Source organism: Artemia franciscana, chromosome 3 (genome assembly GCF_032884065.1).
Source record: "Artemia franciscana chromosome 3, ASM3288406v1, whole genome shotgun sequence".
Lineage (NCBI taxonomy): Eukaryota > Metazoa > Arthropoda > Branchiopoda > Anostraca > Artemiidae > Artemia > Artemia franciscana.
In genome coordinates, this window is record NC_088865.1 from 35,636,928 (window position 1) to 35,656,356 (window position 19,429).

Genomic DNA, 19,429 nt, shown 5'->3' on the forward strand with positions numbered 1-19,429 from the left:
TAATTTATTTGCGGAGAGCCAAAATCAAACATGCATTAATTCAAAAACGTTCAGAAATTAAATAAAAAAAACTGATTTTTTTACCTGAAAGTAAGGAGCGACATTAAAACTTAAAACGAACAGAAATTACTCCGTATATGATATGGATTGTCCCCTCCGCAATCCCTTGCTCTTTACGCTTAAGTTTGACTCTTTGCCACAATTCTACTTTTTAAAACAATTAAAAACTTTAACGTAAAGAGCGAGGGATTGCGGAGGGGACAACCCATTTCATATACGGAGTAATTTCTGTTCGTTTTAAGTTTTAACGTCGCTCCTTACTTTCAGCTAAAAAAATTAGTTTTTTTTTTATTTAATCATCCATAAGGAGAGAGGTTCTATTGGTAAACATCCTTCGTATTAAGTTTCATTTCCCATTTAGAGGAAATTTGACACTAAGAATAGCAACAAAACATACTCAGGATTTTTAATTGATTAAAAATTATCATGAAAAATCATTAAAATGAGATAGCTGAAAAATTAACGAGAGTTCTTAAAGTGATGTGACAAACTAAGAACATAGTCTCTAAAAAATTAGAAAAATGGTTGATTTTTCTATGTTTTCTCCATGCAGTTAAGGATGCTCCTTTGGGCAAATAATTTTGTAAAATGTTTTAAAAGAGCATGCTTCCGTACAAGAACTTCATAATAAAGCTGTAAAATTATATTCACAAATTGGATGATGCTAATACTCAGGATCATTAAAAAAAAAAAAAAAAAAATAAAAAAAATCAATAAACGGGTACAGAATTTGTGACTAATTTTTTTTTTTTTATGAAACTATTTGAATCCTGATAATTCCTTCTTTTCAAAATTATTTTACTTGTAATAAAGACCATCGTGATCACAACACAAGAAAGGTGGATAACGAAATGGTTGATATTTAACAGTACCATCTAGTCATGTTTTTTTATTCGCCATTTGATTGGTCGTACTTCTAGTCTTCTAGTCTTTCTGCTTTCATCAGACGGGATAAGAAGTTCCTTTTACCTCGGGAGTGAATACGGCAAGTAACCCACTCCAGGTGGTTAATGTGTTCAAGATGGTTGATGTATGACAGTGTCTTGAGTAGCTGTAATTGGTTAGCCCCTTGCCCTCTCAAACTTCATCGTCCTTCCTGGTAAGCATAAAGTGAGTGGTGTTTCTTTTATTAATAGATGATCTTTTTCTCTCTCGCTTTCTCTACTTCTCTCTCTACCTTTTCTCTCTTTTTTTCTCTCTCTCTCAATTAATATTGGACATCGTTGATTCTTACTGCAATTACTGAAAAGACACTTTTGCACTTAAATTTGTTTTATTTTAGACTGCAAAGGAATTAAATATGAATTTCTTTTTTTTGTAAGTCATCGTTTCTATGGTAATAATACTATTAGTTTTTATAGTTTTAGTTTATAGATAAATTAACAACTTCGTGTCTGTTTTTACTCAATTCGTGCCCTGGAACCGGAAATTAGTCAAAGGCCAAGAAAGTAAAAGGAAATTTACTTGCTATAAATATCTAGTTCAATACACATTTTCCAACCGATAGTTGCAGTCTTGGTGCTTTGGATTGTAACTGTTCACGCAACGATGAGGGTAAGCTACCATTTATCTAAAAATACCGTTTGTTTTTACCAGGAATAAAAAAAACAGAGTTAGCAGCTAAGATACGTCAACTTGCTTAAATTGCATTTATTTTGGTAGCATCCTGACTAAGTAGATAATTGCCCAACATATTAATACCTCTTACTTGGTTTAATAAAAAAGATTTATATATCTTTTGAAACTTTGTTCAATAGTAACAAAGGATGGTTCAGATGGGATAATTCCTACAAAAATAATTTTATATTGGCTGTATAGCATCGAGGAATAGCCATTTCTTTAGATAGCCTACTCTTTCTTTGTTGTTTCTCCTGTTTTGGCAATCAGAGTGACCCACATGCTTACCTCCCTGTCTAGTCAGCTTGAAAAACGGTGGCGCTAGGAAAGAATTATCCTCAGAAGGAATGTGCACACAGAAATCAGTCATTGACGTCATATGAAACCTTGCGTTTGCAGCCAGTGGCTGGCCTTTGGTGGAGCTAATACCAGCCCTGTCGGCTCAGTATCTGTATCTAAGTATCTCAGTATCTAATACCAGCCCTATTCAGTATCTGTTGGATGATTATTAGATAAAATTTGGAGTCCCCGCACAAGGCGGGTAGTTAATTTTGGCCAAAGGTGAAGCTCCAGCATTTTTATTGGGGGGGGGGTAAGAGGGGTCCATATCTGGATAGTCAAGGGACATGGGATATATAATAATCTTTTCTCCCTATTATTGGAGGTAAATTGCCCCCTCACCCCAGAAACGACGTCCCTGCTTTTGACAATAAGTATTATGAAGGTCTTGCAGCTGGGAATTAGCTTTCTGGATTGAACAAGGCTTTTATAGCAAAGATTCACTTTCTGCACCTAAAGGTAAGAGGACCTGTCGGATCAAAGTGGCTGCTCCAAGAAAGCCGGATGGTTCAATTCCCCATGAGGTATCTGTTAGTCGTAGTTAAAGTTCGCTAGCGATTATAATAGCAAGACATTAACGACAAGAAAATATCCACCTCAGTGGAGATTTTTAGCTCAATTAGTGGCTTATCCACAATGGAAGCAAGGTCCACGAGGAACCTTCTTTCGTTATGAAATTTGAAAGTATTTATTTAAAAGTGAAATTAGAAGGCGATATAGTAATTTTAAAGTGGAATTCCTGGCAGTTTCTTTGAGATTATTTGCAAATTTACTCATGGGTTATCAACTATAGACAATCGAGATACAAATGAAAGACAACATCCATTTGCAGAATAATTTTGTCTATTAGCTAAAATGATACGATTAAGAATATTTAAAAAAAAACTCGGTTTATAAGGTAATGTAACTGTTCATATGATTTAGTGACTAATCACGCAAAATTATCTTAAACTGAGTTGCAAATACTCCATAATCACGCTTCTCAAGCTCAGAGGTTGTCTATACCTGCCTCAAAGCAAAGATGCTACGCTTCAAATTATACTGTGAATTTTCACTCATGTATTTGCTATTGGATCCATCAGAGAGACGTCTTCCACTAGACGTCTAGTGGATAGACGACTAGACGTCAAGTCAAAATTTCGCTAATTCTCTAAGGAAATAAAATTTTCCTTCTATTCACTCTCTGTTTTCGCTTAAAAAGTATTCCCTAAGCAATTTAAATAGAACAATCTCTCCTTGAATTTGTGCTACGAAAAAAACTTTATATGGCTTCCACCTTTTTTATGATTCTTTTTCATAATTATTTTTATTTAGCGTTGAATCAAGCAATCAAATTTATGAGACTCTAAATTTGGATACTAACTTTCTAACATTAGAAAACTTCGATATCGGTGGTTAATTTTTTAAAACAAGAGTAAAAGACCGTGACTGATGAAGACAGAATACTCGAATTGTCACTAAACTAGTTCTAATATTAAGTAGAATAGTGCACACTTGAATATTTTTTACTTTTTATAAATTTTTGACATATTTAAAAATCATCTCAACTAGCTTAGGCCTAACTATTTGTTCACATGTACAAAAAACAGACTGTCGTCCTGAACAGATAAAGCAGTACATTCTGACCTAAAAGGTCTGCAAGGCATACGCATTATTTATCTCAATATCCAAAACTTTCACCAAATTATCGTATATTATAATTTAACTTTTAAAACAAAAAGATAATAAAACGAACTTGAGAAGTCGCTATAGGAAGATTGATGAGCAAGAAAAATACAAACAGTCGCTAAATCCGTTCGAATAACGGTGCTTTTTTTTAACCATCATTAGTTTCTGATAAATTTCAGAACATCAATTATGTCAGCATCATCTAATTAAATTTATTTCAGCAACTACGATTCTATGTCATGGCATTGTATCTAGCAACATTTTTGAAAGCTAAAGCCAACATAGCCCGAAACTCGAATGCAGGAATTGCAGGAAAAGGGGAGAGTGGAAGTGGAGTGCAGCCTAAGAGTGACTTACACACTAGTGCCTCTTATAGATATCATGACGAACATAAAGATTACAAAGTAAGATATTTTTGTTTTGTTCTTACTGAGTATGAGTTCCATTGATAGCAGATTGGGATAATTTTTCACCAACGCTTCTTGTAGAACTGTGTGGGTTAAAAAAAAAGTGTCGACCGAATCTCAGTTGAAAGGATTAAAAAAAAACAAGCCATTTTAATTGGCCAATCTATTGGGTTAGCCAAACACAAGCTGAGGCTAAGATGTCTAAGACTGATTAAGTACATATAAAAATGGTTTCCATATAAAAATATAAAAATAGAAAAATGGTTTCCGTCGAAAAGAAAGCGTAGAGCAGTTCCAACAATAAGTTACTAGATTATGGAGAAAACCATAATTTAAGACGGTTGTTGCATACGAAGCATTGCGCGTCCTGACAAAAATACTATTTTATGCAGGAGAAAGCTAAAACATTTCTTATATTTTTTTCCATGTGAATGAATAGAAATGAAAAAATAAATATATGGGTTTGCATCCACATATCAATAAGGTTAATAAAGAAAATTAGAAGATGTGATGATTTAGGCACAAGTAGCTCAAACATATCTCGTATGTATGCAAAAAGCAAAAAAAAAAAAAAACTAAGGAAAAAGAAGAAACAGAGGACTGCATTTGGTGATATGCTCGTACAGACATGCTGGAGATTTGAGGGATTGAATTTATCTTGAAAAAATACGCTAGGAAAATTTATTAGCTAGGTTTTTTCTCTGTGTTGAAAGCAAAAACTAGATGCGCAATGCGTCGAAGCGACATTGAGTTTCAAAACTAAAAAAACTCAAAATTGGATGGTAGAAGTTTCTAAGGCAAATGAAGTCACTAACCAGAAATTATGAGACTTAACCAACGGATTAAAGCCATATCCAGGATTTTTTCTTGGGGGGGGGGGAGGGGGGGGGGGGTAAACAAAACATTATAAATCGCTTTGAAAATTTTTTATATGCATTTTTTTTACGAGCCGGACAAATAGTTCAAGGGGAAGGAGGGTTAAACACCCCAACCCTCCCCTAGATACAGTCTTGCAACGGATATCTCCTTTGTTCTCGGTACATCCTTTGTTTTATATTTGTCTGTTGCTATTCAATGTTTTGCTCACTTCATTACTTGTTTATCAATTCAAATCTTATTGATTGCATCTTTTGCTCAATAATTTTTAAATTCACGCGTTTGCCTGTGTTAATTCTTCTAACAACTGCACATGAATAAACACTCAAAAGCTTGTATTTCTATTTCTGCAACATATTATTCTGCACCAAAAGTTTATTTCAACCCCCGATTACCAATCCACTTATTTTATTTGGTAGGGTCAAAATATTAAAAAAAAATCCCTAAGGGTACAACGGGCCGTGAAACCCTGGGACAAGGGACTAAGGTTGTCAAAAGCATTTTATAAATAAGGACTAATGAAGAAATCTTCGAAGAGATATGAGCTTTTTTAAATTGATTAACTGAAATTTCAGGGAAACGATACCAGCTTACACAAATGACTAACTTAAAATGAAAACGCATATCAATGATTAGCCTTGGAAAAATAGGAATTATCTTATTGGAATTTGATCGAACCTCGATTTTATACTGAAAGATTTTTCGATTCCAATGGACTTCTCTTTTTTATGCAAATGAAGAAATTACGCAAATTCTATTCTGAGCCCCAGAGGTCATTGATGTATTTTAGAAAAAACGTGAACATACTTTGAGAATAATGGTATTTCTTCATTTTTGACAGACTCTATGTCCACCTCTTTCCTATATCCCGTAAAACTACGGTTGAATGTCGTAGAATGTTGGAAGAGCGTTCTTTTGAAAGGAAATTGCGAAGCAACAAGAACTCTTCCTTGGCTTTATGGTTCGGCATTTTATCATTACAAAACATAATGCTAGATTAAAGATCAAAATTGATATGTTAAATAGAAAGAACAAAACGTACAAAAACTGTTGTTCTGGACGCAGACTCCCAGAAATACCCTTTATATTGTATTAATGACAAACAGAAATTAGAGCAATAAAGATTTTCCTTCAACTGAAACTAAATGAGCGACATTAAAATTCCCAAATAACAAGAACTACCCCATAGATGAAAGAAGATACCGCCCCGTCAACTCCCCACTCTTTACGCCAATGCTTTACTTTTTTCACATTTGCTTCAAGAACGAATGGTCCAATACAAAAACAATGGGATAAAAAGTTCATATTTTTTGTCTACGTTTGCTTACAAATGGCTCACAGAACTGATGGACTATCTGAATTACCCTTACTGTAAAGTCGTTAATTGTTGAGATTTGGCAGCCACCCTCGTGTATGAGATTATTCGTGTTCGTTTATTTTTAATTTGAATGTCGCTCTATACTTTCAACTGAAAAAAACTGTCTTGAATATATTTAGGGATGAATTGCCTCTAATATTTTTAGAGGCGATTCTGCACCGCAGGCAGTATTGCCTCTAAAATTTAAGCCGAATGGCTAGCTCAGAAATGTTGCTTGGTATCTTGTGGCTTAAAATTCAGGAATAAACACTTTTCTATCCTAAAATTGTATAGATTTTTCTTTGCTAAAGACTTTTAATGGGTAACTCTGAACCTAAGGATTCTTAACTTCTTCAATGCCCAATATATTTAAATTATTATTGAAACTAAATTTACTTCAGCTATGGAGGGAAGGGGTGGTTTGAAGGTGGTAATATAACTCTTAACTGTCTTAAATATGGCAATTTACGTTCAGTTTAAGCTAAGTTTCATTGTTCTTTGTGTTTTCAGTTCATTTTAGGTTTCATTTCCATTCATTGTAGTTTCAGCGCGGTTAAGGCTCGTCAACTTGTAAAAGCAAAGGCTGGCTCCTTTTAAGCTTTAAACTACCTCTTCAATCTTCATAAAAAAAATATCTTTTTGAAAGTTTAATTTTTTCGTTTTTTAATGATTTAATTGTTGCATATATGAATACTAGTGATGATACAATATGATATTTTATAGTACCAACTCTACGGCCAAATGAGCGGAGGTTTACAAAGAAGTTATCAAAACACACACACACACACACACACACACACACACACACACACATATATATATATATATATATATATATATATATATATATATATATATATATATATATATATATATATATATATATATATATATATATATATATATATATATATATATATATATATATATATATATATATATATATATATATATATATATATATATATATATATATATATATATATATATATATATATATATATATATATATATATATATATATATATATATATATAATTATAATAAAGTAGTTGTGGACATCAAGCCGTGGCTAATTGTAGAAAAATCCAAGACAGATAGTCTGATTGAGTGAAAGGCAAATCTAGCATAAACCCTTATTAAGATTTCATAAAAACGGCAGGAGTAAGTATGACCCTCTTATTGGACCAATACTTGCTTCGTAGCTTTTAGAAAGACAAGTCCGCCTAGAGTCTCTTGCAGGTTTACCAAGAACTTAAAATTGACATAGGGCCGTTAGATTGCTTGTAATGAGAGGTAAACAAGGCACGCCTACCTATGGTCTTAGGCAGGTTGACCAAGAATTTAGAATTGACACAGGACCCACTAATTTGCGTGGAATGACCGGCAAACAGGGGTCCAAAGCCAAATCGGCCCCATCCGCAATGAGTGTCAGGCAAGGCGATAGATTTAATTCATAAACTTAGACATTTCCACAAATAAATACTTATTTCAATGTTAGTTGACCAACGTGTTGCCTGGAATTACAAGGGAAATAAGCGTCCAAAGCCTAAAAGAGCCTGTCTACCTAGAGTGTTAGGCGAGTGAAACCATTTGTAAGTGAACTCATATATAATGTGTTAAAGGTAATTATTCGATGAGAGAGAAAAAAAAACGAACTGTTTTTATGATTTAGTAAACAAGACTGATAAGCACGTGAATGAGGCCTTGACCCTACTCACCCATCCAATCTTTTAGGACAAACAGTAGAACCAAAAATAATCAAAACAGTCAACAAAACAGAAGCGTCCAAATCTAAAACCACAATAGCATTATTATCGTGTTATTCTTAAATTTTAAGTCACATTTTCGCTTGCAATTCAATGTCTTTTTGCTGTTTCTTGTTCCTTCCCGTTTTATTTAGCTGTTCATTTGTCATATTGCCGATTTATTGCACAGTACCTTTTTCTTTAGTTGTTCGGAAAACAAATACATATACAGTTGATCGTTTAAAATTGATCAACTGAACATCGCGTTTATATATAGTTCTCATATATATATATATATATATATATATATATATATATATATATATATATATATATATATATATATATATATATATATATATATATATATATATATATATATATATATATATATATATATATATATATATATATATATATATATATATATATATATATAATACACGAATAAAACAAGAATGATCCAGTCAGTCCACCAACATTATCCATATATTTATCTTTTCAAACTTTTCTTTTCTTGCCTTGTCCATCCTCCACTTTTCCACAATGCCCCCTCTGTGCTGCATCACGAAATTGACAAGCGATATTTGTAAATAATAGCACTACATATTACTAAATACTAGAACAGTTATTAATGTTAATAAAACCATATATTAATAGGTGGCAGTAGTGATAAGAGGAGTAGCTGCAAAATACTCTTTACTTCTCTATTCAAATCAAGGAATCATGTCTATAATCTACTGTGAATTATGAACACGATCCTACCATTATTAAATAAAAAAAACAAGTTTTTTCAACTGAAAGTAAGGAGTGACATCAAAACTTAAAACGCACAGAAATTACTTCGTATATGAAAGAGGCTGCTTCCTCATCTACGCCCCGCTCTTTACGCTAAAGTTTGACTCTTTCTCTCAATTCTTCTTTCTAAAACAGTAAAAAACTTTAGCGTAAAGAGCGGGGCGTTGATGAGGAAGCAGCCTCTTTCATATACGAAGTAATTTCTGTGCGTTTTAAGTTTTGATGTCACTCCTTACTTTCAGTTGAAAAAACTTGTTTTTTTTTATTTAATTTCTGAACGTTTTTGAATCAATGCATGTTTTGATTTTGGCTCTCCGCAGAGGAATAATCAAAACGAAATTTGCATTTTTTTTTTTTTGGCTCAATGGCTTTCTCATAATTTTGATCGAATCATTTTAAGAAAAAAGAGCGGGGGACGAAGCCCAGTTGCCCCCCGATTTTTTGGTTAATTAAAAAGGCAACTAGAACTTTTAATTTTTTACGAATCTTTTTATTGGTAAAAGATTTACGTAACTTATAAATTAGCTTACGTAAAGAACTTTTGTATTCTCATGTTTTTATTACATATATGAGGGGATTCGCCCCATCGTCAGTACCTCGCTCTTTACACTAAAGCTTAAATTTTATCCCAATTCATTAAGAATGACCCCCTGAATCACAAAAGCCGTAGAATAAGTAGTTGAAATTACCGAAAATACTTTAGCGTAAAGAGCGAGGTATTAGAAGGAGGTGAGCCCCTCATATGGGTAATAATTTCTGTTTGTTTTAAGTTTTATTGCTGTTCGTTACTTCCAGCTGAAAAAGCTTTTTCACTTTTATTTTTTAATTGTTTTTTTTTAAATAATGCTAGTAAATCCTGCTCTCCCTTCATGGAAATTTTCTTCTCCCATTACAAATTCTCGAAGGAAAGTTCCCCCAGCATATCCCCCTCTTCTCAACCCCTCCCAAAAACCAAAAAAATCCTCCTGAAAACGCCTGTATACTTCCCAATAACCATTACTATATGTAAGCACAGGTCAAAGTTTGTAACTTGTTGCCCCTCCCACGGGACTGTGGGGGAGTAAGTCGTCCCCAAAGACATAGTTATAAGGTTTTTCGATTACGCTGAATAAAATGGCTATCTCAGAATTTTGATCCGTTGACTTTGGGAAAATAATTAGCGTGGGAGGGGGCCTAGGTGCCCTCCAATTTTTTTGGTCACTTAAAAAGGGCACTAGAACTTTCCATTTCCGTTAGAATGAGCCCTCTTGCAACATTCTAGGACAACTGGGTCGATACGATCACCCCTGGGAAAAAAAAAAAAAAAAAAAAAAAAAAAACAACAAATAAACACGCATCCGTGATCTGCCTTCTGGGAAAAAATGCAAAATTCCACATTTTTGTAGATAGGGAGCTCGAAACTTCTACAGTAGGGTTCTCTGATACGCTGAATCTGATGGTGTGATTTTCGTTAAGATTCTATGACTTTTAGGGGGCGTTTCCCCCTATTTTCTAAAATAACGCAAATTTTCTCAGGCTCGTAACTTTTGATGGGTAAGACTAAACTTGATGAAACTTATATATTTAAAATCAGCATTAAAATGCGATTCTTTTGATGTAGCTATTGGTATCAAAATTTCATTTTTTAGAGTTTTGGTTACTATTGAGCTGGATCGCTCCTTACTACAGTTCGTTACCACGAACTGTTTGATGATACTACTTTCAATAAAACAGGGTCTTTAAAATTTTAACTGGTGATCTGTGAGGATGGGGAGCCCCTGAGGTCATATGAGGTGTTCAAGGTTACCCTTTCAAATATTTCCTACCCGGAGTTGAGATGGAATGTTCCTCAACTTTTTATATCGATCTGCTACACGAGTGATCCCCGCGAAAAAATACATTGAAGTAACGTCACGTTTCGCTATGTCAACGATATTGCGGTGACTATTAAGTAAAAGAAGAAAAACTGATGTTGAATTTTTTTTGGCGTTTAACATGACCAATTTTTTTTTTTGTCGATTTTTAGAGGGGATTTTTTGTAATTTTTCTGGTTTTCGCGATATCCCTATCAGCCAGATAGGCAAGTAAATTTGAGTACTTTAGCTTTTATACAGCAGGTATAGATCCAAAGAGGGCTAAAATAACAAAGGATGAGAATACAAAAGCAACATATCCTTTTCAAGAATGCAGGATAGAGTCTTTAGAATTTGCCACTGGTAAGGAATAGTCCCTAAACATTAGCGCTTAATCTCTTTTTTCTTCTTCAGAGCTCGAAAGGTCAAAACAAGGTGAATTTATTATGCACTGTGTTTGTAGAATCTTCTTTATAAATACTACTAAGAATAATGATTTTCTTTTACCCTTGAGTTCCCCTGAATTTTTTATAGGGAACAAGTTGCCACTGAGGAAGTATGATAAAATATATATTTATGAAGAAATCAGCAAAAGAACTCATTTAAGCTTTATGTTTCTTTATAGGATAGAAAAAGTTCCTCATTATGATAACGAAGTTGTTTAATTTCTTATTTCTTTCAAATACTGTTGCAGTCCTTGCATAAGAACTTTTAAAGGCTTTAATGTTTTTTGTATAATAATTATTACTCGAAATATATTGACTATAAGAAATATATTAAGAACGTTATAAAAAATATTACGAAGATTTGGATTATAATTCAGAACATGGAATAGGTTTTGGTTGAGCAGTTTCGTAAGATTTTGTTACATTGTTTCGCCATAATAGAATAGAATTTATTGCGCTAAAAGCCGAAAGGCTATGGCAAAAAACATGAATGAAGAACAATTAAAACGAAATTGCACAAATCCTAACATAACCCTACAAAAATCTACTTTTATGATTTATCGCAAGACGAAGGAATCGTGCCAACACCATTTGCACTTCACTGAAAACAAAATGCGCTTGAAATGTTTTCATCCTTCTTACTTTGAAAAATGAAAAACTACCAAAACCTTAACGCAGAAATGCCAGTTTATGTCAATTTAACTTACAATCCACGGTCATTTGTTTCTTTGTTTTTCAAACAGTTCGTGGTAACGAACTGTAGTAAGGAGCGATCCGGCTCAATAGTAACCAAAACTCAAAAAAATTGAATTTTGATATCAATAGCTACATCAAAAGAATCGCATTTTAATGCTGATTTTAAATATATAAGTTTTATCAAGTTTAGTCTTACCCATCAAAAGTTACGAGCCTGAGAATATTTGCGTTATTTAGGAAAATAGGGAGAAACACCCTCTAAAAGTCGTAGGATATTAACGAAAATGACACCATCAGATTCAGCGTATCAGAGGACCCTACTGTAGAAGTTTCAAGCTCCTATCTACAAAAATGTGGAATTTTGTATTTTTTGCCAGAAGACAAATCACGGGTGCGTGTTTATTTGTTTTTTTTTTTCCAGGGGTCATCGTATCGACCAAGTGGTCCTAGAATGTCGCAAGAGGGCTCATTCTAACGGAAATGAAAAGTTCTAGTGTCCTTTTTAAGTGATCAAAAAAATTGGAGGGCATCTAGGCCCCCTCCCACGCTCATTTGTTTCCCAAAGTCAACGGATCAAAATTTTGAGATAGCCACTTTGTTCAGCATAGTCAAAAACCATAATAACTATGTCATTGGAGATGACTTACTCCACCACAGTCCCTGGGGGAGGGGCTGCAAGTTACAGACTTCGACCAGTGTTTACATACAATAATGGTTATTGGGAAGTGTACAGACGTTTTCAGGGGATTTTTTCGGTTTTGGGGGTAGGGTTGAGGGGAGGGGGCTATGGGGGAGGATCCTTCCTTGGAGAAATATGTCATGGGGGAAGAAAAATTCAATGAAAAGGGCACAGGACGAATCTGGTCACGTTAGAAAAAAACGTCAAATTCAGAGCTTAATACACAATGCTGGGTGTTTGGAGCCTCTCTATTATGGAGTATAATTTGAAAATAACACAACTATACGAGCGATAAAACATATATACCACAACCATAACTCAACTAACAAAAGAACTGCTAAGAGATAACACAACTATAAAGCGAAAACAGGTGAAAACTAACGGGAAAATAAACGAGCTAAGAGGTGGAAGGGGCCCAGAGAAAAAATATAATCCTTTTCCAATTTTGAGCCTAACTTCCGCAAAGGAGTAATAATGTCAGAAGCCCTGAAATACCGAATTATTTTCTTTTTCCTATAAGACCGGGGTAAATGAAACAGAAACTTACAATAGCGGAAATATAATATACACAATTCAGCCAGATCTTGTCTTTTTTTCAGGATAGGTGAAATACCAGATAGGAAGAGTATTGAATGGTCGCAAAAACTAGTTTATAGCAATGCAAGCGCTTATCGATAATAATGACCACGATTAGCTACTATTTTACCATAACCCGCTTTAAGTTTTCTTTAATATGCCGTACAATATTGATCCTAAAAGCTAGTAGATTCCAATAAATATGAATGCTTGACCGCCGCAAATCAGAGACACTAATGGATGGAGAAGTTAGAACGCGGATTTCAAATGGGCATAGACTTTGCATTAAAGACTGGGCATTCACACTTATCAATATTCAATGACAGACCAACAGTTTTGAAATGTTTTGAAATAGATGATACGGAATTCGAGAGGCTAGATCTAGAACGGCTAGAGCTAGAAGTATATCATCCGCATATGCAATACAAGAGACATTTACCAAATTACAAAAAAGAAAGGGCATAATTTTGTATAACACACTGCGGATACAAATACTGAAAAGATACGGTGAAAGAACACCACCTTGACGCACTTCCAAGCGGGTTGGAATATTCCCATAACAATTAGAGTGAAACTTAACCGAATATGGGAATCAAACAGTTCGTGGTAACGAACTGTAGTAAGGAGCGACCCGGCTCAATAGTAAACGAAACTCTAAAAAACGGAATTTCGATGCTAAAAGATATATCAAAAGAATCGAATTTTTATGCTGATTTTAATTATATACGTTTCATCAAATTTAGTCTTTGTCATCAAAAGTTACGAGCCTGAGAAAATTTGCCTTATTTTGGAAAATAGGGGGTAACATCCCCTAAAAGTCATAGAATCTTAACGAAAATTGCACCATCGCATTCAGCGTATCAGAGAACCCCATAGAAAAAAATTTCAAGGTCCAATCTACAAAAATGTGGAATTTCGTATTTTTTGCCAGAAGACAAATCATGGGTGCGTGTTTATTTGTTTTTTTTTTCCCAGGGGTCATCTTATCGAGCAAGTTTTCCTAGAGTGTTGCAAGAGGGCTCATTCTAACGGAAATAAAAAGTTCTAGTGCCCTTTTTAAGTGACCAAAAAAATTGGAGGGCACCTAGGCCCCCTCCCACGCTAATTTTTTTCCCAAAGTCAACGGATCAAAATTTTGATATAGCCATTTTGTTCCGCATAGTCGAAAACCATAATAACTATGTCTTTGGGGATGACTTACCCCCCACAGTCCCTGAGGGAGGGGCTGCAAGTTACAAACTTTGACCAATGTTTACATACAGTAATAGTTACTGGGAAGTGCATCGACGTTATCAAGGGGATTTTTTTGGTTTGGGTGTGGGGTTCAAGGGAGGGGGCTATATTGGAAGATCTTTCCTTGGAGGAATATTTCATGGGGGGAGAGAAATTCAATGAAAAGGGCGCAGGACTTTCTAGCATTACTATAAAAAAAACAATGAAAATATAAACATGAAAAAGTTTTTTCAATTGAAAGTAAGGAGAAGCATTAAAACTTAAAACAAACAGAGATTATTACGCATATGAGGGGTTCTAAAAATACTTTAGCATAAAGAGCGAGGTATTTAGGAGGAGATAAATACTTCGCTCTTTATGCAAAAAAAAAATTTAAGTAATTTCAACTATTTATTCTTTGGCCTTTCTGATTCAGGGGTCATCAAACAGTTCGTGGTAACGAACTGTAGTAAGGAGCGACCCGGCTCAATAGTAACCAAAACTCTAAAAAATTGAATTTTGATATCAATAGCTACATCAAAAGAATCGCATTTTAATGCTGATTTTAAATATATAAGTTTCATCAAGTTTAGTTCTACCGATCAAAAGTTATATGCCTGAGAAAATTTGCCTTATTTAGGAAAATAGGGGGAAACACCCCCTAAAAGTCGTAGGATCTTAACAAAAATGACACCATCAGATTCAGCGTATCAGAGAACCATACTGTAGAAGTTTCAAGCTCCTGTCTACAAAAATGTGGAATTTTGTATTTTTTGCCAGAACACAAATCACGGGTGCGTGTTTATTTGTTTGTTTGTTTTTTTTTGTTTTTTTTCTTTTCTTTTCCCCAGGAGTCATTGTATCGACCAAGTGGTCCTATAATGTCGCAAGAGGGCTCATTCTAACGGAAATGAAAAGTTCTAGTGCCCTTTTTAAGTGACCAAAAAATTGGAGGGCATCTAGGCCCCCTCCCACGCTCATTTGTTTCCCAAAGTCAACGGATCAAAATTTTGAGATAGCCATTTTGTTCAGCATAGTCCAAAACCATGATAACTATGTCTTTGGGGATGACTCACTCCCCCACAATCCCTGGGGGAGGGGCTGCAAGTTAAAAACTTTGACCATTGTTTACATATAGTAATGGTTATTGGGAAGTGTACAGACGTTTTCAGGGGGATTTTATTTTGTTTGGAGGTGGGGCTGAGGAGAGGGGGCTATGTTGGAGGATCTTTCTTTGGAGGAATCTGTCATGGGGGAAGAAAAATTCAATGACAAGGGCGCAGGATTCTCTAGCATTACTATAAGAAAACAATGAAAAATAAACATGAGAACGTTTTTTCAAATGAAAGGAAGAAGTAGCATTGAAACTTATATAAACGAACAGAGATTATTACGCATATGAGGGGTTCTAAAAATACCTTAGCATAAAGAGCGAGGTATTTAGGAGGAGATAAATACCTTGCTCTTTATGCTATAGTATTTTTAGTAATTTTAACTATTTATTCTACGGCCTTTCTGATTCAGGGGTCATTCTTAAAGAATTGGGACAAAACTTGCGATTTAGTGTAAAGAGCGACGTATTAACGAGGGTACAAACCCCCTCGTATACATAATAAAAATATAAGGTTATGAAAGTTTGTTACGTAAGTTAATTCTTAAGTTACGTATATTTTTTACTAATAAAAACGTTCGTTAAAAATTAAAAGTTCTAGTTACCTTTTTAAGTAACCGAAAAATTGGAGGGCAACTAGGCCTCCTTCTCCACCCCTTATTTATCAAAATCGTCTGATCGAAACTAAGAGAAAGCCATTTAGCCAAAAAAGAATTAATATACAAATTTCATTTTAATAATTTATGTGCGGAGAGCCAAAACCAAACATGCATTAATTGAAAAACATTCAGAAATTAAATAAAAAAAAACCAATTTTTTTAGCTGAAAGTAAGGAGCGACATTAAAACTTAAAACGAACAAAAATTACTCCGTATATGAAATGAGTTGTCCCCTCCGCAATCCCTCGCTCTTTACGCTAAAGTTTGACTCTGCCGTAATTCTACTTTTTAAAACAATTTAAAGCTTTAGCGTAAAGAGCGAGGGATTGCGGAGGGGACAACTCATTTCATATACGGAGTAATTTTTGTTCGTTTTAAGTTTTAATGTCGCTCCTTACTTTCAGCTAAAAAAATTGGTTTTTTTTTTATTTAATTCTTAAAGAATTGGGACAAAACAAGATTTAGTGTGAAGAACGAGGTATTAACGAGGGGACCAACCCTCTCATATATATAATCAAAAATATAAGAATATAAAAGTTTGTTACGTAAGTTAATTCTTAAGTTACGTATTTTGTTTACTAATAAAAACGTTCGTTAAAAATTAAAAGATCTAGTTGCCTTTTCAAGTAACCGAAAAATTAGAGGGCAACTAGGCCTCCTTCCCCACCCCTTATTTCTCAAAATCGTCTGATCAAAACTAAGAGAAAGCCATTTAGCAAAAAAAAGAATTAATATGCAAATTTCATTTTAATAATTTATGCACGGAGAGCCAAAATCAGACATGCATTAATTCAAAAACTTTCAGAAATTAAATAAAAAAAACAAGTTTCTTGAAATGAAAGTAAGGAGCGACATTAAAACTTAAAACGAACAGAAATTACTCCGTATATGAAAGGGGCTTTTCCTCCTCGACACCCCGCTCCTTGCGCTAAAGTTTGATTCTTTCTCGCAACTCTACTTTTTAAAACAATAAAAAACTTTAGCGTAAGGAGCGGGGTGTCGAGGAGGAAAAGCCCCTTTCATATACGGAGTAATTTCTGTTCGTTTTAAGTTTTAATGTCGCTCCTTACTTTCATTTCAAAAACTTGTTTTTTTTACTTAATTTCAGTAAGGCGCAAATTGTGTTATGGTCTTGAGAAGGCATAGGAGTTATCAGCCCTACTTATGTTAATTTTTGTTCGTTTTGAGGTTGACTCGGCTATTTATTAATTGTAATCTCTGTTCATTTTGAGTTTCAATTATTTATAGATAGTAATTTGTGGTAGTTTTAAGCTTGGAACATTATTTGGCTTAATTTTTGCTCATTCCCAGCTTTATGGAGCTCTTTAATTTTGTTTGAAAAACTTGTCTTGTGGAATTTTTTTTTAAAATTAATGCCTTATCAAGGTCAGCCACTAAAAATGCCATGGCTAAGAAAAATTTTCGCTCCTTTTCTGACTTTTCGCTCCTGTCAGGTACTGACAGGCCTGATCATCTGGCTCGTTATGGCTTGTAGGCTGGATTCGTATATATCCTAGAGGATAAATATCATCAGTTTTAGAGGTTCGACTTCCGTTCTTTGTCCCTTTAATTATTCAAGAGTGTGGGTAATTTGGGCCTAAAAAAAAAAGAAAAAAAAAGTGACAAGCCTCCATTCAACAACCTTACCTTTTGACGGTAAATTCTACTAAATTGTGGAAAATAAGTTTCAGTGAGAGTATCAAATGGAGTAATAGGTTGGATTTACATCTTACTGAAAAACCTACCAGAGGGATATACGAGAGACCCAAATGTCAAAACGTGTACGCATAAAAAAATGAGAGAGAGAGAGATAGAGAGAGAGAGAGAGAGAGAGAGAGAGAGAGAGAGAGAGAGAGAGAGAGAGAGAGAGAGAGAGAGAGAGAGTTAAACAGAGAGAGAAAAAAAGAGAGAGAGGTGAAAGAGAAAGAAAATGTAGAAGGAACGAAACGAAAGTAAGACCAGTTTACTAACTTAGTAATAACAAACCCTCCCACTTTGTACAAACAAACCTAGTTTAGACAAATTTTGTTCAGACAAATTAGCTAAAATTTGTATCAAGCGTTATTCATTAGTAAAGTAATTAAGTACTTTTCTAATTTATTTTTTACTTCTTTGCAGCATCATCCAATGCCATACTATTTCAGTTACGGTGTGAAGGACGACTATTACTACAATCTCTTCGGTCACGAAGAAAAGGGGGATGGAAAGGGTGGTGTAAAGGGCAGCTATCACGTAAAATTACCCGATGGCAAGACACAAATAGTAAAATATCATGCTGATCACTATAAAGGCTACAATGCTGATGTCTATTACGAAGGAGTATATGGCAAAGGTGGACATTATAAGTCACACCACGATAATCACTACAACCATAAGCATCATGATTATCACCAATATGATAATAAGTATAAACACAGTCATTACGATCACGGCCATCATGGATATAAACACGACCATAAGCATGACTACGGTCACAAACATAGCCATGGTTACGGACACCATGACTATTCTGATTATCACGGCCGAGAAAACAGAGGAAGGGAAATGAATTCTATAAATCCACATGATAGTTTAGCCAAACACAGAGAAACCCATCAAAAGCCAGGTTTTATACCCCTATACCAGTCTAGCTCAACGCCTTTATTGAATGGAGCAAGGAGTAGGAGCTATGGGCAACACTGGCCTTTTGATTATCAAAGTCAAGAAAATAAAGGAAGGGAATTGGATTCAGTAGGCCAACGTGGAAATTTAGTTAACCATGGATCAAAAGATCCTACCTTCACTCCAGTTTACATACAAAGCTCTGAGCCTGTCTCAACTGGACCAAGGAGTAATAATCAAAGTACTAAAATGAATGCTCTAAAAAAGGATGCTATGAAAAACTATCCACAAGCACAAGGATATGAAGTTGTACAAGGTTTTCTTTATAGCTAAATTGATAGATAGAACGTTCATTTGTTTTTCTTTTAAAAAATTCTTAATTTTTGTATTAAATATCATTATTTTGATTTGTGTATGTTTTCGAATTCAGTTTCCTTGTTGTGCTTGACCAAAAACCCATATTGAATTCTATAATAAAAGTACAAATCAACTCTCTACAGCAAATTTTGTGAGTCGTTATAGTGACAATTAGATGATATTGAAAAAAAAGAAAGAAAACAGATTGCCTACGAGAACTTCCTCCAGTAGTTTGAATGCTGGCATTTGATTATAAACAATCATTTAAGCCTTTCAGAAGCCAGTATGACCAAGTCCACCTTTCTTCTTTTTTAGATTTTTGTTTGTAATGTTTAACGAATTATTCTTTATTAAAGATATTCCCTAGGCTTTGGGATTAATACTAAAAGG

The 19,429-nt window shown here is 34.2% G+C and overlaps 1 protein-coding gene across 2 annotated transcripts in view; it reads left to right on the plus strand.

Annotated features, from left to right (window-relative positions):
- LOC136025222 (histidine-rich glycoprotein-like) overlaps positions 1-19,171 on the plus strand; it is an 83,838-nt gene extending 64,667 nt beyond the window's left edge. Inside the window, exons 2-4 of one of the 2 annotated variants that reach the window (XM_065701044.1) lie at positions 981-1,170; positions 3,906-4,088; positions 18,200-19,171. In XM_065701044.1, coding sequence (XP_065557116.1) covers positions 3,924-4,088; positions 18,200-19,015 — 981 coding nt within the window. In that variant the 5' untranslated portion in view covers positions 981-1,170; positions 3,906-3,923 and the 3' untranslated portion in view covers positions 19,016-19,171. Of the gene's footprint in view, positions 1-980; positions 1,171-1,554; positions 1,615-3,905; positions 4,089-18,199 lie in introns of those variants that run through there. The other variant, XM_065701043.1, reaches the window with a different exon arrangement.
- Positions 19,172-19,429: the final 258 nt, after the last annotated feature.